The 18,530-nt window shown below is 40.0% G+C and overlaps 1 protein-coding gene across 1 annotated transcript in view; it reads right to left on the reverse strand.

The window, feature by feature from the left end:
* Positions 1–563: 563 nt before the first annotated feature.
* The window catches only part of LOC137435103 (E3 ubiquitin-protein ligase Siah1-like), a 78,810-nt gene continuing 60,843 nt past the window's right edge, over positions 564–18,530 (reverse strand). The window contains exon 3 of the mRNA XM_068128571.2: positions 564–2,850. Coding sequence (XP_067984672.1) covers positions 2,595–2,850 — 256 coding nt within the window. The 3' untranslated portion in view covers positions 564–2,594. The remainder of the gene's footprint in view (positions 2,851–18,530) is intronic.

An 18,530-nucleotide genomic window follows, 5' to 3' on the forward strand; every position in this document is an offset into this window, starting at 1 on the left:
GGTAAATGCCCTCCCCTCACCCCATCTATTTTCTCAACAATCCTCTTAAGGAAGTTCAGTCACTCAAACTCCTGTTTCTCACTGTCAGCCAAAATCTTTCTTAGACAACCCACATTTCAAAGTTGACCTCCAAAGCCACTCGCCAACTGGCCTTCCTCCATCGTCCAAAGACCGTCCTTGGCACACCTGAACACTTATCCACCTTCAATGCCTTCATCCACAGTTTGATGGAGTATTGCTCTTCCCTCTGGACTATCTCCCCTGCCTCATACCTTGCTCAGCTTGACACTGTCGAAAGCAAGGCCTTTAAAATCATTGGAATCTTCCACGTTGAAGCTGGGTATATGTGTCTATCACTCTTCAATCACAGAAAGGTTGGTGGTCTCGCTGTCTTCTACCAAGTCCTTTCTGCACTTGCACCCTCTGCAATTTCCGTGCTTTGCCTCCCCACCCCTCCCCTGGGTTTCTGCAGGCCACACATGATCCACCATAAACCACTTGTGGTGAAACTTCCCAAATCTAGGATTACTGCTCACCTCCACTCATTTGTTCCTCTTTTTTTTCCCCTCATCTGTGGAACCAACTTCCATATTCTCTTCAATCTTGATTCTTCCCTCTCGTCGAGGTCTTCAAGACAGCTGTTTACCACCATCTCAGATCACCCCAAATCCAAAACCATGGTATTTTCTTCATCAGTCAACCTCCCACCCCCATCCGAAGACCTCCTCCTTCCAAATCACCATTTTTTCATTCCTGAGTTTCCTTCTGCATCCATCCCATCCAACCCATGCGCCCTTTCCTTCCACCCACCCATTGTTTGCCCAAGTCTCCCTCTATATTGCCCTTTGACTGTGCTGTTGGAGTCCCCCCTCTCCACTGTTCTTTTTTTTCCTGTTACACCGTGATCCATTCAGTGTACCAGCTCTTCCATGAGCCTCGATTATTTATACAAAAAGGAGAAACCTGGATGCATCACTGAACATAGCACTTGCCCAACACCTCTTTGTCTACTGGATGTGCTGATTTGAACAATGCAAGCGTGCTTGGATGTCACTGTGCAAGTCTTGGATGTGAACAGGATGGCGAGCATGGATCCCTGCATCATGCAAACGCCCCGAGACGTTGTCACGTATCCTGTGAACCCCAGGGAGTGTGTTTGCCTCTCGACAGCTTGAAAGTGATTGTATAAATGGGTCATGTGAATGTATCAGTCCTGAGTGGGAGTCGTTATCCTCGGACGTCCACTTCTTGGCATATCCTTTGTTGATCATGGAAGCTTGACAATACCTTCTAGGGTCATAAACAGTTCCTCTCGTCACATTAAATAATCTTGCAAAATGGTTAACAGAAGACTATGCTTGAAGGTGTCCAACGATTCGATTCCCCTCATTTTCTGACAGATGTGGCATTGTAATGGATCATTGAAGAATGTAATAATGTTGTTTTTTGGATGATCCACTTGGTGTAGTCTCAAAAAGATAGTTTAGAATTTGCTCAGAATGTCTTACATCCCCACTTTAACCCTATGGCTGCATGGGTTGCACTTGCTGAACAATTATTGCATGACAAAATTAAGTTGTGGAAACTTGCAATCAGGTGTTCTGCACATCCCTCGTGCGAAAAGGACACTTCACATGAACATTTTGGAACAGTCCTAAACAATTCCATTATCTATTCTACATGTTTTTTTTTCTTTTTTCTTTTATGGCAGAGGGTATAGTTTTCGACCACCTTCCAAGAGTGAGTTCATTGCAAAATGCGGTCATAGCAACACTAGCCCTACAACCATTCACTGTGGGCACTTAACCTTGAGGAGGGGAGTTAAAGCATAGCTATTCACAGCACGCTATATGGCTCACGGTTTCCACAGAAAGACTGGGGTCGACAGGTTTAAAAGTCCACTAAAGAGTCAACTGCCCAGATCAACGGAAAGCATTTGCTTTCCAAACCCTACGATCTGTGATGGCTCAACGCTCCATGTCCCCATTAGCAGGACCACAATGCCGAGAGCAAAAATCACATCTCCATTACCTTGGTACACAAGATGGCAAATTACCAAGCAATACAAATCACCTTCATGATTGAGTACTACAAATGAATTTTGTTTTCTGTAAGAATTTACGAATCGTCTCCCTGATTGAACACCTGAGGAAATTACATTTCTATTTCTAGAATTTGAAGAAAAGCATACCATTTATATTAATTATATCCTATCTCAGACACAAATGTGGAAGTTGCTGATTGTCTCATAAAATGTAAAAATAAAAATAAAAAAAAGTTAGGTTTCAGCACGTCAATTGTCCTGAGTTGCCATACAACAACAATAAGTATAACTAGTAATAATAATAATAAAGCATGTACACAGTGCATTTAACAGTAATATCACAAAGCACTTCACATTTTAGAGGAAAATAAATAGCTAAAAGAGTCATTTAAAAGAATTAACCCTTCTTTACTCTCCCTACATATGGCTTTCCCACTTTGGTCCTTACATCCAAATCCAAAAACAAACAAAGATCACAAGACCTAGGCTTAGTGACAAACCAACCGATTATGAGAAACAAAACTGGCAAAGCCACTTCCCTTGCACAAAGTCAGCACATCGAGATAGTCACGTTGATCCCCAGATTTCCAGCTTCCGCAAAGAGATGAGCAACAGCGGCATCAAACACAAGGCAGTCACTGTTGAGGATGGCCGAAGTGATGCCATCGTGAATGGAGCGTGGTACGGCTTCCCAGCTCAGTCGGCGACGATTTCCGTTGAGTTCCAGACGGTACGCAAAGCCCTCGGCTTGCTTGCGTGAGCCTATCAGCAGAACTGCTGCAAAGAACTGCTGGTGCCCTTCAATCCTGCACACACAACCAACATAAAAATAATTAATAGAAATCGAGCACTCAAAGAAGTGAAAACTGCACCACTGACTCAAAGTCGGGATTTGACTTGTTTATAAATAGGTATCCGAGATTATGTCGAGAATTGGGACTTCTTCAGACTCCGGGAACAGGTGGGATTTCATCTGCGGTACTGGGCCGGGATCTGAGGACCAGGTGGGCCCACTTTCGTGGAACTGGCACAGGGCCCCGAGACCTCTTCAGAGATAGTTATTTTGCTCAATATCATCGAGCCATGTGGTGTCAAATTCTAATTGGATTATCATCACTTCCATGATTCAATTTGGAGCGAATTGAAAAACTAAAACTGCTCCAACAGTCCCTCACGTGCAGACTTGAGCACAGTGGAAGCGCTCGATGATGACTAACATAACATTATTGGTAGATGGATGAATGTTGAACTGCAATGTCAAAAATCTTAATCAACCGAAAAGCCTAACATCTGACCAGTCAACACCATGAGCAGGAAAGACATTGGAGCATGGTGGTTCCTAAAAATGGAAAAGAAACCAAGCAGCCACCACTTATATGTTAAGGAAATGAAAAGAGATTGCATCTTTTTTTATGCTAACAAAAGTCATGGACGTTATTTTAATTTTTGACTGCATAACAATTTTAGGAACCACCTTAAACTGTCTTCCTCCCCACAACCAACAGTCCAATTCATGGATGTCTGGAATGGAGCCATTGAATTTCTTTTTTGGCATCTTGGTGGCCTCATCTGAAGCATGGCCATTACTTTATAACATCTTCTGATTTTAGATAGGCTGTTGGCTTTCTCCACAAATTACTCAAAGAGCATGTCCCCTACCTGTCCTCCATTGGGATCGTTATCAAGCCCATGATTGGACTTATGTTTAACACACTACACAGACCCTGCCATCAGACCAGAACAATGAGCAACTGGATCCATTGTTGCAATGATACCCGTTCTCACACTGAAACTGCGAGATACCCATTCGTGGCACCACAAGTGGACAAGACCAGACTGTTGAAAAAACTTGTCCAGTTGCTCTTCTGTGGTATTACACCTGCGACTCATGGCTTGAACTGTATTAGTGAGTGCTCAAGTGCCAAATGACTCCCCAAAGTCATTTTCCAAATCATGGATGTGTGAGGAACAAAACAGCTACTTATGTTTTGTCAAACAGTCTATCAGAGTAGCGCATTCCCTCACCAGGAGATCTTCACTGACCTGGCCGATTGATGGACTGGGTCGGTGCTCCCTGGCGTCTTCACATCATCCACGGCTGATTTGGGGATTGGCTGGGAAGTTTGAAGTTTTATCCCGATTGAGGTGCTCACTTTATGACAGCCGGTTTTCATTCCACATTAGGTGAAGCGTTGCTAATTCCTTCCCATGAGACAACGCTGTAATGTTGAGATAAGACCATTCCCTGCCAATTTCTACCAATATAGGTTTTTCCTTTGCTCCATCATGAACCTCAAATTAATTTTGCTTTTTTAAATCTTGTTTTTTTAATATTTATTATTTCATGATCGTTTGAAGCATCTGCATATAATTAGTCGTATGTAAATGTGATTTTTAACACCGAGGTGCTTGTAATAAATAAATAAAAATAGGGGCAATACCCCTGGGCACTCACCTGGTAGAATAAAGCAAGATACTACACTGACTAAAGGTATTTTAAACAGCATCACGGTATTTGAAACCAATTTCAACGGTTCCTAGAAGACAGAGCAGCATGCAGAATCATACTAACATAATCATAAGACTTTAAACAAACAAAAAAATACCTATTTTGGGGGGCAACCACCACCCCTCCCCCCCCCACCCCCCCTTGTAGACTGCCTTAGATCCGGAGTTTTTCTAATGCCGTGAACAAACATTGGTACATCATGGGAGGTGAGGCTTCTGGTCAAGTTTCATCAAAATTGTGTATGCAGTTTCTGAGAAGAGAGCAAATACGTATCTTTGGGGAAAATTGTGTGTGCAGTTTGAGAAGAGAGCAAATACATATCTTTGGGGAAAATTGTGTGTGCAGTTTGAGAAGAGTGCAAATACGTATCTTTGGGGAAAATTGTGTATGCAGTTTGAGAAGAGAGCAAATATGTATCTTTGGGAAAAATTGTGTGTGCAGTTTGAGAAGAGAGCAAATACGTATCTTTGGGGAAAATTGTGTGTGCAGTTTGAGAAGAGAGCAAATACATATCTTTGGGGAAAATTGTGTGTGCAGTTTGAGAAGAGAGCAAATACGTATCTTTGGGGAAAATTGTGTGTGCAGTTTGAGAAGAGAGCAAATACGTATCTTTGGGGAAAATTGTGTGTGCAGTTTGAGAAGAGAGCAAATACGTATCTTTGGGGAAAATTGTGTGTGCAGTTTGAGAAGAGAGCAAATACGTATCTTTGGGGAAAATTGTGTGTGCAGTTTGAGAAGAGAGCAAATACGTATCTTTGGGGAAAATTGTGTGTGCAGTTTGAGAAGAGAGCAAATACGTATCTTTGGGGAAAATTGTGTGTGCAGTTTGAGAAGAGAGCAAATACGTATCTTTGGGGAAAATTGTGTGTGCAGTTTGAGAAGAGAGCAAATACGTATCTTTGGGGAAAATTGTGTGTGCAGTTTGAGAAGAGAGCAAATACGTATCTTTGGGGAAAATTGTGTGTGCAGTTTGAGAAGAGAGCAAATACGTATCTTTGGGGAAAATTGTGTGTGCAGTTTGAGAAGAGAGCAAATACGTATCTTTGGGGAAAATTGTGTGTGCAGTTTGAGAAGAGAGCAAATACGTATCTTTGGGGAAAATTGTGTGTGCAGTTTGAGAAGAGAGCAAATACGTATCTTTGGGGAAAATTGTGTGTGCAGTTTGAGAAGAGAGCAAATACGTATCTTTGGGGAAAATTGTGTATGCAGTTTGAGAAGAGAGCAAATACGTATCTTTGGGGAAAATTGTGTGTGCAGTTTGAGAAGAGAGCAAATACCGATCTTTGGGGAAAATTGTGTGTGCAGTTTGAGAAGAGAGCAAATACGTATCTTTGGGGAAAATTGTGTGTGCAGTTTGAGAAGAGAGCAAATACGTATCTTTGGGGAAAATTGTGTATGCAGTTTGAGAAGAGAGCAAATACGTATCTTTGGAGAAAATTGTGTGTGCAGTTTGAGAAGAGAGCAAATACGTATCTTTGGGGAAAATTGTGTGTGCAGTTTGAGAAGAGAGCAAATACGTATCTTTGGGGAAAATTGTGTGTGCAGTTTGAGAAGAGAGCAAATACGTATCTTTGGGGAAAATTGTGTGTGCAGTTTGAGAAGAGAGCAAATACGTATCTTTGGGGAAAATTGTGTATGCAGTTTGAGAAGAGAGCAAATACGTATCTTTGGAGAAAATTGTGTGTGCAGTTTGAGAAGAGAGCAAATACGTATCTTTGGGGAAAATTGTGTGTGCAGTTTGAGAAGAGAGCAAATACGTATCTTTGGGGAAAATTGTGTGTGCAGTTTGAGAAGAGAGCAAATACGTATCTTTGGGGAAAATTGTGTGTGCAGTTTGAGAAGAGAGCAAATACGTATCTTTGGGGAAAATTGTGTGTGCAGTTTGAGAAGAGAGCAAATACGTATCTTTGGGGAAAATTGTGTGTGCAGTTTGAGAAGAGAGCAAATACGTATCTTTGGGGAAAATTGTGTGTGCAGTTTGAGAAGAGAGCAAATACGTATCTTTGGGGAAAATTGTGTGTGCAGTTTGAGAAGAGAGCAAATACGTATCTTTGGGGAAAATTGTGTGTGCAGTTTGAGAAGAGAGCAAATACGTATCTTTGGGGAAAATTGTGTATGCAGTTTGAGAAGAGAGCAAATACGTATCTTTGGGGAAAATTGTGTATGCAGTTTGAGAAGAGAGCAAATACGTATCTTTGGGGAAAATTGTGTGTGCAGTTTGAGAAGAGAGCAAATACGTATCTTTGGGGAAAATTGTGTGTGCAGTTTCTGAGAAGAGAGCAAATACGTATCTTTGGGGAAAATTGTGTGTGCAGTTTGAGAAGAGAGCAAATACGTATCTTTGGGGAAAATTGTGTGTGCAGTTTCTGAGAAGAGAGCAAATACGTATCTTTGGGGAAAATTGTGTATGCAGTTTGAGAAGAGAGCAAATACGTATCTTTGGGGAAAATTGTGTGTGCAGTTTGAGAAGAGAGCAAATACGTATCTTTGGGGAAAATTGTGTGTGCAGTTTGAGAAGAGAGCAAATACGTATCTTTGGGGAAAATTGTGTGTGCAGTTTGAGAAGAGAGCAAATACGTATCTTTGGGGAAAATTGTGTATGCAGTTTGAGAAGAGAGCAAATACGTATCTTTGGGGAAAATTGTGTGTGCAGTTTGAGAAGAGAGCAAATATGTATCTTTGGGGAAAATTGTGTATGCAGTTTGAGAAGAGAGCAAATACGCATCTTTGGGGAAAATTGTGTGTGCAGTTTCTGAGAAGAGAGCAAATACGTATCTTTGGGGAAAATTGTGTGTGCAGTTTGAGAAGAGAGCAAATACGTATCTTTGGGGAAAATTGTGTGTGCAGTTTGAGAAGAGAGCAAATACGTATCTTTGGGGAAAATTGTGTGTGCAGTTTGAGAAGAGAGCAAATACGTATCTTTGGGGAAAATTGTGTATGCAGTTTGAGAAGAGAGCAAATACGCACCTTTGGGGAAAATTGTGTGTGCAGTTTGAGAAGAGAGCAAATACGTATCTTTGGGGAAAATTGTGTGTGCAGTTTGAGAAGAGAGCAAATACGTATCTTTGGGGAAAATTGTGTATGCAGTTTGAGAAGAGAGCAAATACGCATCTTTGGGGAAAATTGTGTATGCAGTTTGAGAAGAGAGCAAATACGTATCTTTGGGGAAAATTGTGTGTGCAGTTTGAGAAGAGAGCAAATACGTATCTTTGGGGAAAATTGTGTGTGCAGTTTGAGAAGAGAGCAAATACGTATCTTTGGGGAAAATTGTGTGTGCAGTTTGAGAAGAGAGCAAATACGCATCTTTGGGGAAAATTGTGTGTGCAGTTTCTGAGAAGAGAGCAAATACGTATCTTTGGGAAAAATTGTGTGTGCAGTTTGAGAAGAGAGCAAATACGTATCTTTGGGGAAAATTGTGTGTGCAGTTTCTGAGAAGAGAGCAAATACGTATCTTTGGGGAAAATTGTGTATGCAGTTTGAGAAGAGAGCAAATACGTATCTTTGGGGAAAATTGTGTGTGCAGTTTGAGAAGAGAGCAAATAAGTATCTTTGGGGAAAATTGTGAATGCAGTTTGAGAAGAGAGCAAATACGTATCTTTGGGGAAAATTGTGTATGCAGTTTGAGAAGAGAGCAAATATGTATCTTTGGGAAAAATTGTGTGTGCAGTTTGAGAAGAGAGCAAATACGTATCTTTGGGGAAAATTGTGTATGCAGTTTGAGAAGAGAGCAAATACGTATCTTTGGGGAAAATTGTGTATGCAGTTTGAGAAGGGAGCAAATACGCATCTTTGGGGAAAATTGTGAATGCAGTTTGAGAAGAGAGCAAATACGTATCTTTGGGGAAAATTGTGTATGCAGTTTGAGAAGAGAGCAAATACGTATCTTTGGGGAAAATTGTGTGTGCAGTTTGAGAAGAGAGCAAATACGTATCTTTGGGGAAAATTGTGTGTGCAGTTTGAGAAGAGAGCAAATACGTATCTTTGGGGAAAATTGTGTGTGCAGTTTGAGAAGAGAGCAAATACGTATCTTTGGGGAAAATTGTGTATGCAGTTTGAGAAGAGAGCAAATATGTATCTTTGGGGAAAATTGTGTGTGCAGTTTGAGAAGAGAGCAAATACGTATCTTTGGGGAAAATTGTGTGTGCAGTTTGAGAAGAGAGCAAATACGTATCTTTGGGGAAAATTGTGTGTGCAGTTTGAGAAGAGAGCAAATATGCATCTTTGGGGAAAATTGTGTATGCAGTTTGAGAAGAGAGCAAATACGTATCTTTGGGGAAAATTGTGTGTGCAGTTTGAGAAGAGAGCAAATATGTATCTTTGGGGAAAATTGTGTGTGCAGTTTGAGAAGAGAGCAAATACGTATCTTTGGGGAAAATTGTGTGTGCAGTTTGAGAAGAGAGCAAATACGTATCTTTGGGGAAAATTGTGTGTGCAGTTTGAGAAGAGAGCAAATATGCATCTTTGGGGAAAATTGTGTGTGCAGTTTGAGAAGAGAGCAAATATGCATCTTTGGGGAAAATTGTGTGTGCAGTTTGAGAAGAGAGCAAATATGCATCTTTGGGGAAAATTGTGTGTGCAGTTTGAGAAGAGAGCAAATACGCATCTTTGGGGAAAATTGTGTGTGCAGTTTGAGAAGAGAGCAAATATGCATCTTTGGGGAAAATTGTGTATGCAGTTTGAGAAGAGAGCAAATACGTATCTTTGAGGAAAATTGTGTGTGCAGTTTGAGAAGAGAGCAAATACGTATCTTTGGGGAAAATTGTGTGTGCAGTTTGAGAAGAGAGCAAATACGTATCTTTGGGGAAAATTGTGTGTGCAGTTTGAGAAGAGAGCAAATACGTATCTTTGGGGAAAATTGTGTATGCAGTTTGAGAAGAGAGCAAATACGTATCTTTGGGGAAAATTGTGTGTGCAGTTTGAGAAGAGAGCAAATACGTATCTTTGGGGAAAATTGTGTGTGCAGTTTGAGAAGAGAGCAAATACGTATCTTTGGGGAAAATTGTGTGTGCAGTTTGAGAAGAGAGCAAATACGTATCTTTGGGGAAAATTGTGTGTGCAGTTTCTGAGAAGAGAGCAAATACGTATCTTTGGGGAAAATTGTGTGTGCAGTTTGAGAAGAGAGCAAATACATATCTTTGGGGAAAATTGTGTGTGCAGTTTCTATGAAGAGAGCAAATGCATATCTTTGGGGAAAATTGTGTGTGCAGTTTGAGAAGAGAGCAAATACGTATCTTTGGGGAAAATTGTGTGTGCAGTTTCTATGAAGAGAGCAAATACATATCTTTGGGGAAAATTGTGTGTGCAGTTTGAGAAGAGAGCAAATACGTATCTTTGGGGAAAATTGTGTGTGCAGTTTCTATGAAGAGAGCAAATACATATCTTTGGGGAAAATTGTGTGTGCAGTTTGAGAAGAGAGCAAATACGTATCTTTGGGGAAAATTGTGTGTGCAGTTTGAGAAGAGAGCAAATACGTATCTTTGGGGAAAATTGTGTGTGCAGTTTCTGAGAAGAGAGCAAATACGTATCTTTGGGGAAAATTGTGTGTGCAGTTTGAGAAGAGAGCAAATACATATCTTTGGGGAAAATTGTGTGTGCAGTTTCTATGAAGAGAGCAAATACATATCTTTGGGGAAAATTGTGTGTGCAGTTTGAGAAGAGAGCAAATACGTATCTTTGGGGAAAATTGTGTGTGCAGTTTCTATGAAGAGAGCAAATACGTATCTTTGGGGAAAATTGTTTGTGCAGTTTCTATGAAGAGAGCAAATACGTATCTTTGGGGAAAATTGTGTGTGCAGTTTGAGAAGAGAGCAAATACGTATCTTTGGGGAAAATTGTGTGTGCAGTTTGAGAAGAGAGCAAATACGTATCTTTGGGGAAAATTGTGAATGCAGTTTGAGAAGAGAGCAAATATGTATCTTTGGGGAAAATTGTGTGTGCAGTTTTAGAAGAGAGCAAATACGTATCTTTGGGGAAAATTGTGTGTGCAGTTTGAGAAGAGAGCAAATACGTATCTTTGGGGAAAATTGTGTATGCAGTTTGAGAAGAGAGCAAATACGTATCTTTGGGGAAAATTGTGTGTGCAGTTTCTATGAAGAGAGCAAATACGTATCTTTGGGGAAAATTGTGTATGCAGTTTGAGAAGAGAGCAAATACGTATCTTTGGGGAAAATTGTGTGTGCAATTTCTGAGAAGAGAGCAAATACGTATCTTTGGGGAAAATTGTGTGTGCAGTTTGAGAAGAGAGCAAATACGTATCTTTGGGGAAAATTGTGTGTGCAGTTTGAGAAGAGAGCAAATACGTATCTTTGGGGAAAATTGTGTGTGCAGTTTCTGAGAAGAGAGCAAATACGTATCTTTGGGGAAAATTGTGTGTGCAGTTTGAGAAGAGAGCAAATACGTATCTTTGGGGAAAATTGTGTGTGCAGTTTCTGAGAAGAGAGCAAATACGTATCTTTGGGGAAAATTGTGTGTGCAGTTTCTGAGAAGAGAGCAAATACGTATCTTTGGGGAAAATTGTGTATGCAGTTTGAGAAGAGAGCAAATACGTATCTTTGGGGAAAATTGTGTGTGCAGTTTGAGAAGAGAGCAAATACGTATCTTTGGGGAAAATTGTGTGTGCAGTTTGAGAAGAGAGCAAATACGTATCTTTGGGGAAAATTGTGTATGCAGTTTGAGAAGAGAGCAAATACGTATCTTTGGGGAAAATTGTGTGTGCAGTTTGAGAAGAGAGCAAATACGTATCTTTAGGGAAAATTGTGTGTGCAGTTTGAGAAGAGAGCAAATACGTATCTTTGGGGAAAATTGTGTGTGCAGTTTGAGAAGAGAGCAAATACGTATCTTTGGGGAAAATTGTGTGTGCAGTTTGAGAAGAGAGCAAATACGTATCTTTGGGGAAAATTGTGTATGCAGTTTGAGAAGAGAGCAAATATGTATCTTTGGGGAAAATTGTGTGTGCAGTTTGAAAAGAGAGCAAATACGTATCTTTGGGGAAAATTGTGTTTGCAGTTTGAGAAGAGAGCAAATACGTATCTTTGGGGAAAATTGTGTGTGCAGTTTGAGAAGAGAGCAAATACGTATCTTTGGGGAAAATTGTGTGTGCAGTTTGAGAAGAGAGCAAATATGTATCTTTGGGGAAAATTGTGTGTGCAGTTTGAGTAGAGAGCAAATATGTATCTTTGGGGAAAATTGTGTGTGCAGTTCGAGAAGAGAGCAAATACGTATCTTTGGGGAAAATTGTGTGTGCAGTTTGAGAAGAGAGCAAATATGCATCTTTGGGGAAAATTGTGTGTGCAGTTTGAGAAGAGAGCAAATACGTATCTTTGGGGAAAATTGTGTGTGCAGTTTGAGAAGAGAGCAAATACGTATCTTTGGGGAAAATTGTGTGTGCAGTTCGAGAAGAGAGCAAATACATATCTTTGGGGAAAATTGTGTGTGCAGTTCGAGAAGAGAGCAAATACGTATCTTTGGGGAAAATTGTGTGTGCAGTTTGAGAAGAGAGCAAATACGTATCTTTGGGGAAAATTGTGTGTGCAGTTTGAGAAGAGAGCAAATAAGTATCTTTGGGGAAAATTGTGTGTGCAGTTTGAGAAGAGAGCAAATACGTATCTTTGGGGAAAATTGTGTGTGCAGTTTGAGAAGAGAGCAAACATGTATCTTTGGGGAAAATTGTGTGTGCAGTTTGAGTAGAGAGCAAATATGTATCTTTGGGGAAAATTGTGTGTGCAGTTCGAGAAGAGAGCAAATACGTATCTTTGGGGAAAATTGTGTGTGCAGTTTGAGAAGAGAGCAAATACGTATCTTTGGGGAAAATTGTGTGTGCAGTTTGAGAAGAGAGCAAATACGTATCTTTGGGGAAAATTGTGTGTGCAGTTTGAGAAGAGAGCAAATACGTATCTTTGGGGAAAATTGTGTGTGCAGTTTCTGAGAAGAGAGCAAATACATATCTTTGGGGAAAATTGTGTGTGCAGTTTGAGAAGAGAGCAAATACGTATCTTTGGGGAAAATTGTGTGTGCAGTTTGAGAAGAGAGCAAATACGTATCTTTGGGGAAAATTGTGTGTGCAGTTTCTGAGAAGAGAGCAAATACATATCTTTGGGGAAAATTGTGTGTGCAGTTTGAGAAGAGAGCAAATGTGTATCTTTGGGGAAAATTGTGTGTGCAGTTTGAGAAGAGAGCAAATACGTATCTTTGGGGAAAATTGTGTGTGCAGTTTCTGAGAAGAGAGCAAATACGTATCTTTGGGGAAAATTGTGTGTGCAGTTTGAGAAGAGAGCAAATACGTATCTTTGGGGAAAATTGTGTGTGCAGTTTGAGAAGAGAGCAAATACGTATCTTTGGGGAAAATTGTGTATGCAGTTTGAGAAGAGAGCAAATACGTATCTTTGGGGAAAATTGTGTGTGCAGTTTGAGAAGAGAGCAAATACGTATCTTTGGGGAAAATTGTGTGTGCATTTTCTGAGAAGAGAGCAAATACGTATCTTTGGGGAAAATTGTGTGTGCAGTTTGAGAAGAGAGCAAATATGCATCTTTGGGGAAAATTGTGTGTGCAGTTTGAGAAGAGAGCAAATACGCATCTTTGGGGAAAATTGTGTGTGCAGTTCTGAGAAGAGAGCAAATACGTATCTTTGGGGAAAATTGTGTGTGCAGTTTCTGAGAAGAGAGCAAATACGTATCTTTGGGGAAAATTGTGTGTGCAGTTTGAGAAGAGAGCAAATACGTATCTTTGGGGAAAATTGTGTGTGCAGTTCGAGAAGAGAGCAAATACATATCTTTGGGGAAAATTGTGTGTGCAGTTTGAGAAGAGAGCAAATACGTATCTTTGGGGAAAATTGTGTGTGCAGTTTGAGAAGAGAGCAAATACGTATCTTTGGGGAAAATTGTGTGTGCAGTTTGAGAAGAGAGCAAATACGTATCTTTGGGGAAAATTGTGTGTGCAGTTTGAGAAGAGAGCAAATACGTATCTTTGGGGAAAATTGTGTGTGCAGTTTGAGAAGAGAGCAAATATGCATCTTTGGGGAAAATTGTGTATGCAGTTTGAGAAGAGAGCAAATACGTATCTTTGGGGAAAATTGTGTGTGCAGTTTGAGAAGAGAGCAAATACGTATCTTTGGGGAAAATTGTGTGTGCAGTTTGAGAAGAGAGCAAATACGTATCTTTGGGGAAAATTGTGTGTGCAGTTTGAGAAGAGAGCAAATACGTATCTTTGGGGAAAATTGTGTATGCAGTTTGAGAAGAGAGCAAATACGTATCTTTGGGGAAAATTGTGTGTGCAGTTTGAGAAGAGAGCAAATACGTATCTTTGGGGAAAATTGTGTGTGCAGTTTGAGAAGAGAGCAAATACGTATCTTTGGGGAAAATTGTGTGTGCAGTTTGAGAAGAGAGCAAATACGTATCTTTGGGGAAAATTGTGTGTGCAGTTTCTGAGAAGAGAGCAAATACGTATCTTTGGGGAAAATTGTGTGTGCAGTTTGAGAAGAGAGCAAATACATATCTTTGGGGAAAATTGTGTGTGCAGTTTCTATGAAGAGAGCAAATACATATCTTTGGGGAAAATTGTGTGTGCAGTTTGAGAAGAGAGCAAATACGTATCTTTGGGGAAAATTGTGTGTGCAGTTTCTATGAAGAGAGCAAATACATATCTTTGGGGAAAATTGTGTGTGCAGTTTGAGAAGAGAGCAAATACGTATCTTTGGGGAAAATTGTTTGTGCAGTTTCTATGAAGAGAGCAAATACGTATCTTTGGGGAAAATTGTGTGTGCAGTTTGAGAAGAGAGCAAATACGTATCTTTGGGGAAAATTGTGTGTGCAGTTTGAGAAGAGAGCAAATACGTATCTTTGGGGAAAATTGTGAATGCAGTTTGAGAAGAGAGCAAATACGTATCTTTGGGGAAAATTGTGTGTGCAGTTTTAGAAGAGAGCAAATACGTATCTTTGGGGAAAATTGTGTGTGCAGTTTGAGAAGAGAGCAAATACGTATCTTTGGGGAAAATTGTGTATGCAGTTTGAGAAGAGAGCAAATACGTATCTTTGGGGAAAATTGTGTGTGCAGTTTCTATGAAGAGAGCAAATACGTATCTTTGGGGAAAATTGTGTATGCAGTTTGAGAAGAGAGCAAATACGTATCTTTGGGGAAAATTGTGTGTGCAATTTCTGAGAAGAGAGCAAATACGTATCTTTGGGGAAAATTTTGTGTGCAGTTTGAGAAGAGAGCAAATACGTATCTTTGGGGAAAATTGTGTGTGCAGTTTCTGAGAAGAGAGCAAATACGTATCTTTGGGGAAAATTGTGTGTGCAGTTTGAGAAGAGAGCAAATACGTATCTTTGGGGAAAATTGTGTGTGCAGTTTCTGAGAAGAGAGCAAATACGTATCTTTGGGGAAAATTGTGTGTGCAGTTTCTGAGAAGAGAGCAAATACGTATCTTTGGGGAAAATTGTGTATGCAGTTTGAGAAGAGAGCAAATACGTATCTTTGGGGAAAATTGTGTGTGCAGTTTGAGAAGAGAGCAAATACGTATCTTTGGGGAAAATTGTGTGTGCAGTTTGAGAAGAGAGCAAATATGCATCTTTGGGGAAAATTGTGTGTGCAGTTTGAGAAGAGAGCAAATACGTATCTTTGGGGAAAATTGTGTGTGCAGTTTGAGAAGAGAGCAAATACGTATCTTTGGGGAAAATTGTGTGTGCAGTTCGAGAAGAGAGCAAATACATATCTTTGGGGAAAATTGTGTGTGCAGTTCGAGAAGAGAGCAAATACGTATCTTTGGGGAAAATTGTGTGTGCAGTTTGAGAAGAGAGCAAATACGTATCTTTGGGGAAAATTGTGTGTGCAGTTTGAGAAGAGAGCAAATAAGTATCTTTGGGGAAAATTGTGTGTGCAGTTTGAGAAGAGAGCAAATACGTATCTTTGGGGAAAATTGTGTGTGCAGTTTGAGAAGAGAGCAAACATGTATCTTTGGGGAAAATTGTGTGTGCAGTTTGAGTAGAGAGCAAATATGTATCTTTGGGGAAAATTGTGTGTGCAGTTCGAGAAGAGAGCAAATACGTATCTTTGGGGAAAATTGTGTGTGCAGTTTGAGAAGAGAGCAAATACGTATCTTTGGGGAAAATTGTGTGTGCAGTTTGAGAAGAGAGCAAATACGTATCTTTGGGGAAAATTGTGTGTGCAGTTTGAGAAGAGAGCAAATACGTATCTTTGGGGAAAATTGTGTGTGCAGTTTCTGAGAAGAGAGCAAATACATATCTTTGGGGAAAATTGTGTGTGCAGTTTGAGAAGAGAGCAAATACGTATCTTTGGGGAAAATTGTGTGTGCAGTTTGAGAAGAGAGCAAATACGTATCTTTGGGGAAAATTGTGTGTGCAGTTTCTGAGAAGAGAGCAAATACATATCTTTGGGGAAAATTGTGTGTGCAGTTTGAGAAGAGAGCAAATGTGTATCTTTGGGGAAAATTGTGTGTGCAGTTTGAGAAGAGAGCAAATACGTATCTTTGGGGAAAATTGTGTGTGCAGTTTCTGAGAAGAGAGCAAATACGTATCTTTGGGGAAAATTGTGTGTGCAGTTTGAGAAGAGAGCAAATACGTATCTTTGGGGAAAATTGTGTGTGCAGTTTGAGAAGAGAGCAAATACGTATCTTTGGGGAAAATTGTGTATGCAGTTTGAGAAGAGAGCAAATACGTATCTTTGGGGAAAATTGTGTGTGCAGTTTGAGAAGAGAGCAAATACGTATCTTTGGGGAAAATTGTGTGTGCAGTTTCTGAGAAGAGAGCAAATACGTATCTTTGGGGAAAATTGTGTGTGCAGTTTGAGAAGAGAGCAAATATGCATCTTTGGGGAAAATTGTGTGTGCAGTTTGAGAAGAGAGCAAATACGCATCTTTGGGGAAAATTGTGTGTGCAGTTCTGAGAAGAGAGCAAATACGTATCTTTGGGGAAAATTGTGTGTGCAGTTTCTGAGAAGAGAGCAAATACGTATCTTTGGGGAAAATTGTGTGTGCAGTTTGAGAAGAGAGCAAATACGTATCTTTGGGGAAAATTGTGTGTGCAGTTCGAGAAGAGAGCAAATACATATCTTTGGGGAAAATTGTGTGTGCAGTTTGAGAAGAGAGCAAATACGTATCTTTGGGGAAAATTGTGTGTGCAGTTTGAGAAGAGAGCAAATACGTATCTTTGGGGAAAATTGTGTGTGCAGTTTGAGAAGAGAGCAAATACGTATCTTTGGATAAAATTGTGTGTGCAGTTTGAGAAGAGAGCAAATACGTATCTTTGGGGAAAATTGTGTGTGCAGTTTGAGAAGAGAGCAAATATGCATCTTTGGGGAAAATTGTGTATGCAGTTTGAGAAGAGAGCAAATACGTATCTTTGGGGAAAATTGTGTGTGCAGTTTGAGAAGAGAGCAAATATGTATCTTTGGGGAAAATTGTGTGTGCAGTTTGAGAAGAGAGCAAATACGTATCTTTGGGGAAAATTGTGTGTGCAGTTTGAGAAGAGAGCAAATACGTATCTTTGGGGAAAATTGTGTGTGCAGTTTGAGAAGAGAGCAAATATGCATCTTTGGGGAAAATTGTGTGTGCAGTTTGAGAAGAGAGCAAATATGCATCTTTGGGGAAAATTGTGTGTGCAGTTTGAGAAGAGAGCAAATATGCATCTTTGGGGAAAATTGTGTGTGCAGTTTGAGAAGAGAGCAAATACGCATCTTTGGGGAAAATTGTGTGTGCAGTTTGAGAAGAGAGCAAATATGCATCTTTGGGGAAAATTGTGTATGCAGTTTGAGAAGAGAGCAAATACGTATCTTTGAGGAAAATTGTGTGTGCAGTTTGAGAAGAGAGCAAATACGTATCTTTGGGGAAAATTGTGTGTGCAGTTTGAAAAGAGAGCAAATACGTATCTTTGGGGAAAATTGTGTGTGCAGTTTGAGAAGAGAGCAAATACGTATCTTTGGGGAAAATTGTGTATGCAGTTTGAGAAGAGAGCAAATACGTATCTTTGGGGAAAATTGTGTGTGCAGTTTGAGAAGAGAGCAAATACGTATCTTTGGGGAAAATTGTGTGTGCAGTTTGAGAAGAGAGCAAATACGTATCTTTGGGGAAAATTGTGTGTGCAGTTTGAGAAGAGAGCAAATACGTATCTTTGGGGAAAATTGTGTGTGCAGTTTCTGAGAAGAGAGCAAATACGTATCTTTGGGGAAAATTGTGTGTGCAGTTTGAGAAGAGAGCAAACACATATCTTTGGGGAAAATTGTGTGTGCAGTTTCTATGAAGAGAGCAAATACATATCTTTGGGGAAAATTGTGTGTGCAGTTTGAGAAGAGAGCAAATACGTATCTTTGGGGAAAATTGTGTGTGCAGTTTCTATGAAGAGAGCAAATACATATCTTTGGGGAAAATTGTGTGTGCAGTTTGAGAAGAGAGCAAATACGTATCTTTGGGGAAAATTGTGTGTGCAGTTTCTATGAAGAGAGCAAATACGTATCTTTGGGGAAAATTGTGTGTGCAGTTTGAGAAGAGAGCAAATACGTATCTTTGGGGAAAATTGTGTGTGCAGTTTGAGAAGAGAGCAAATACGTATCTTTGGGGAAAATTGTGTGTGCAGTTTGAGAAGAGAGCAAATACGTATCTTTGGGGAAAATTGTGTGTGCAGTTTGAGAAGAGAGCAAATACGTATCTTTGGGGAAAATTGTGTGTGCAGTTTGAGAAGAGAGCAAATACGTATCTTTGGGGAAAATTGTGTATGCAGTTTGAGAAGAGAGCAAATACGTATCTTTGGGGAAAATTGTGTGTGCAATTTCTGAGAAGAGAGCAAATACGTATCTTTGGGGAAAATTGTGTGTGCAATTTCTGAGAAGAGAGCAAATACGTATCTTTGGGGAAAATTGTGTGTGCAGTTTGAGAAGAGAGCAAATACGTATCTTTGGGGAAAATTGTGTGTGCAGTTTCTGAGAAGAGAGCAAATACGTATCTTTGGGGAAAATTGTGTGTGCAGTTTGAG

The sequence above is a fragment of the Myxine glutinosa genome, chromosome 9 (genome assembly GCF_964187855.1).
Source record: "Myxine glutinosa chromosome 9, kmMyxGlut1.1, whole genome shotgun sequence".
NCBI lineage: Eukaryota > Metazoa > Chordata > Myxini > Myxiniformes > Myxinidae > Myxine > Myxine glutinosa.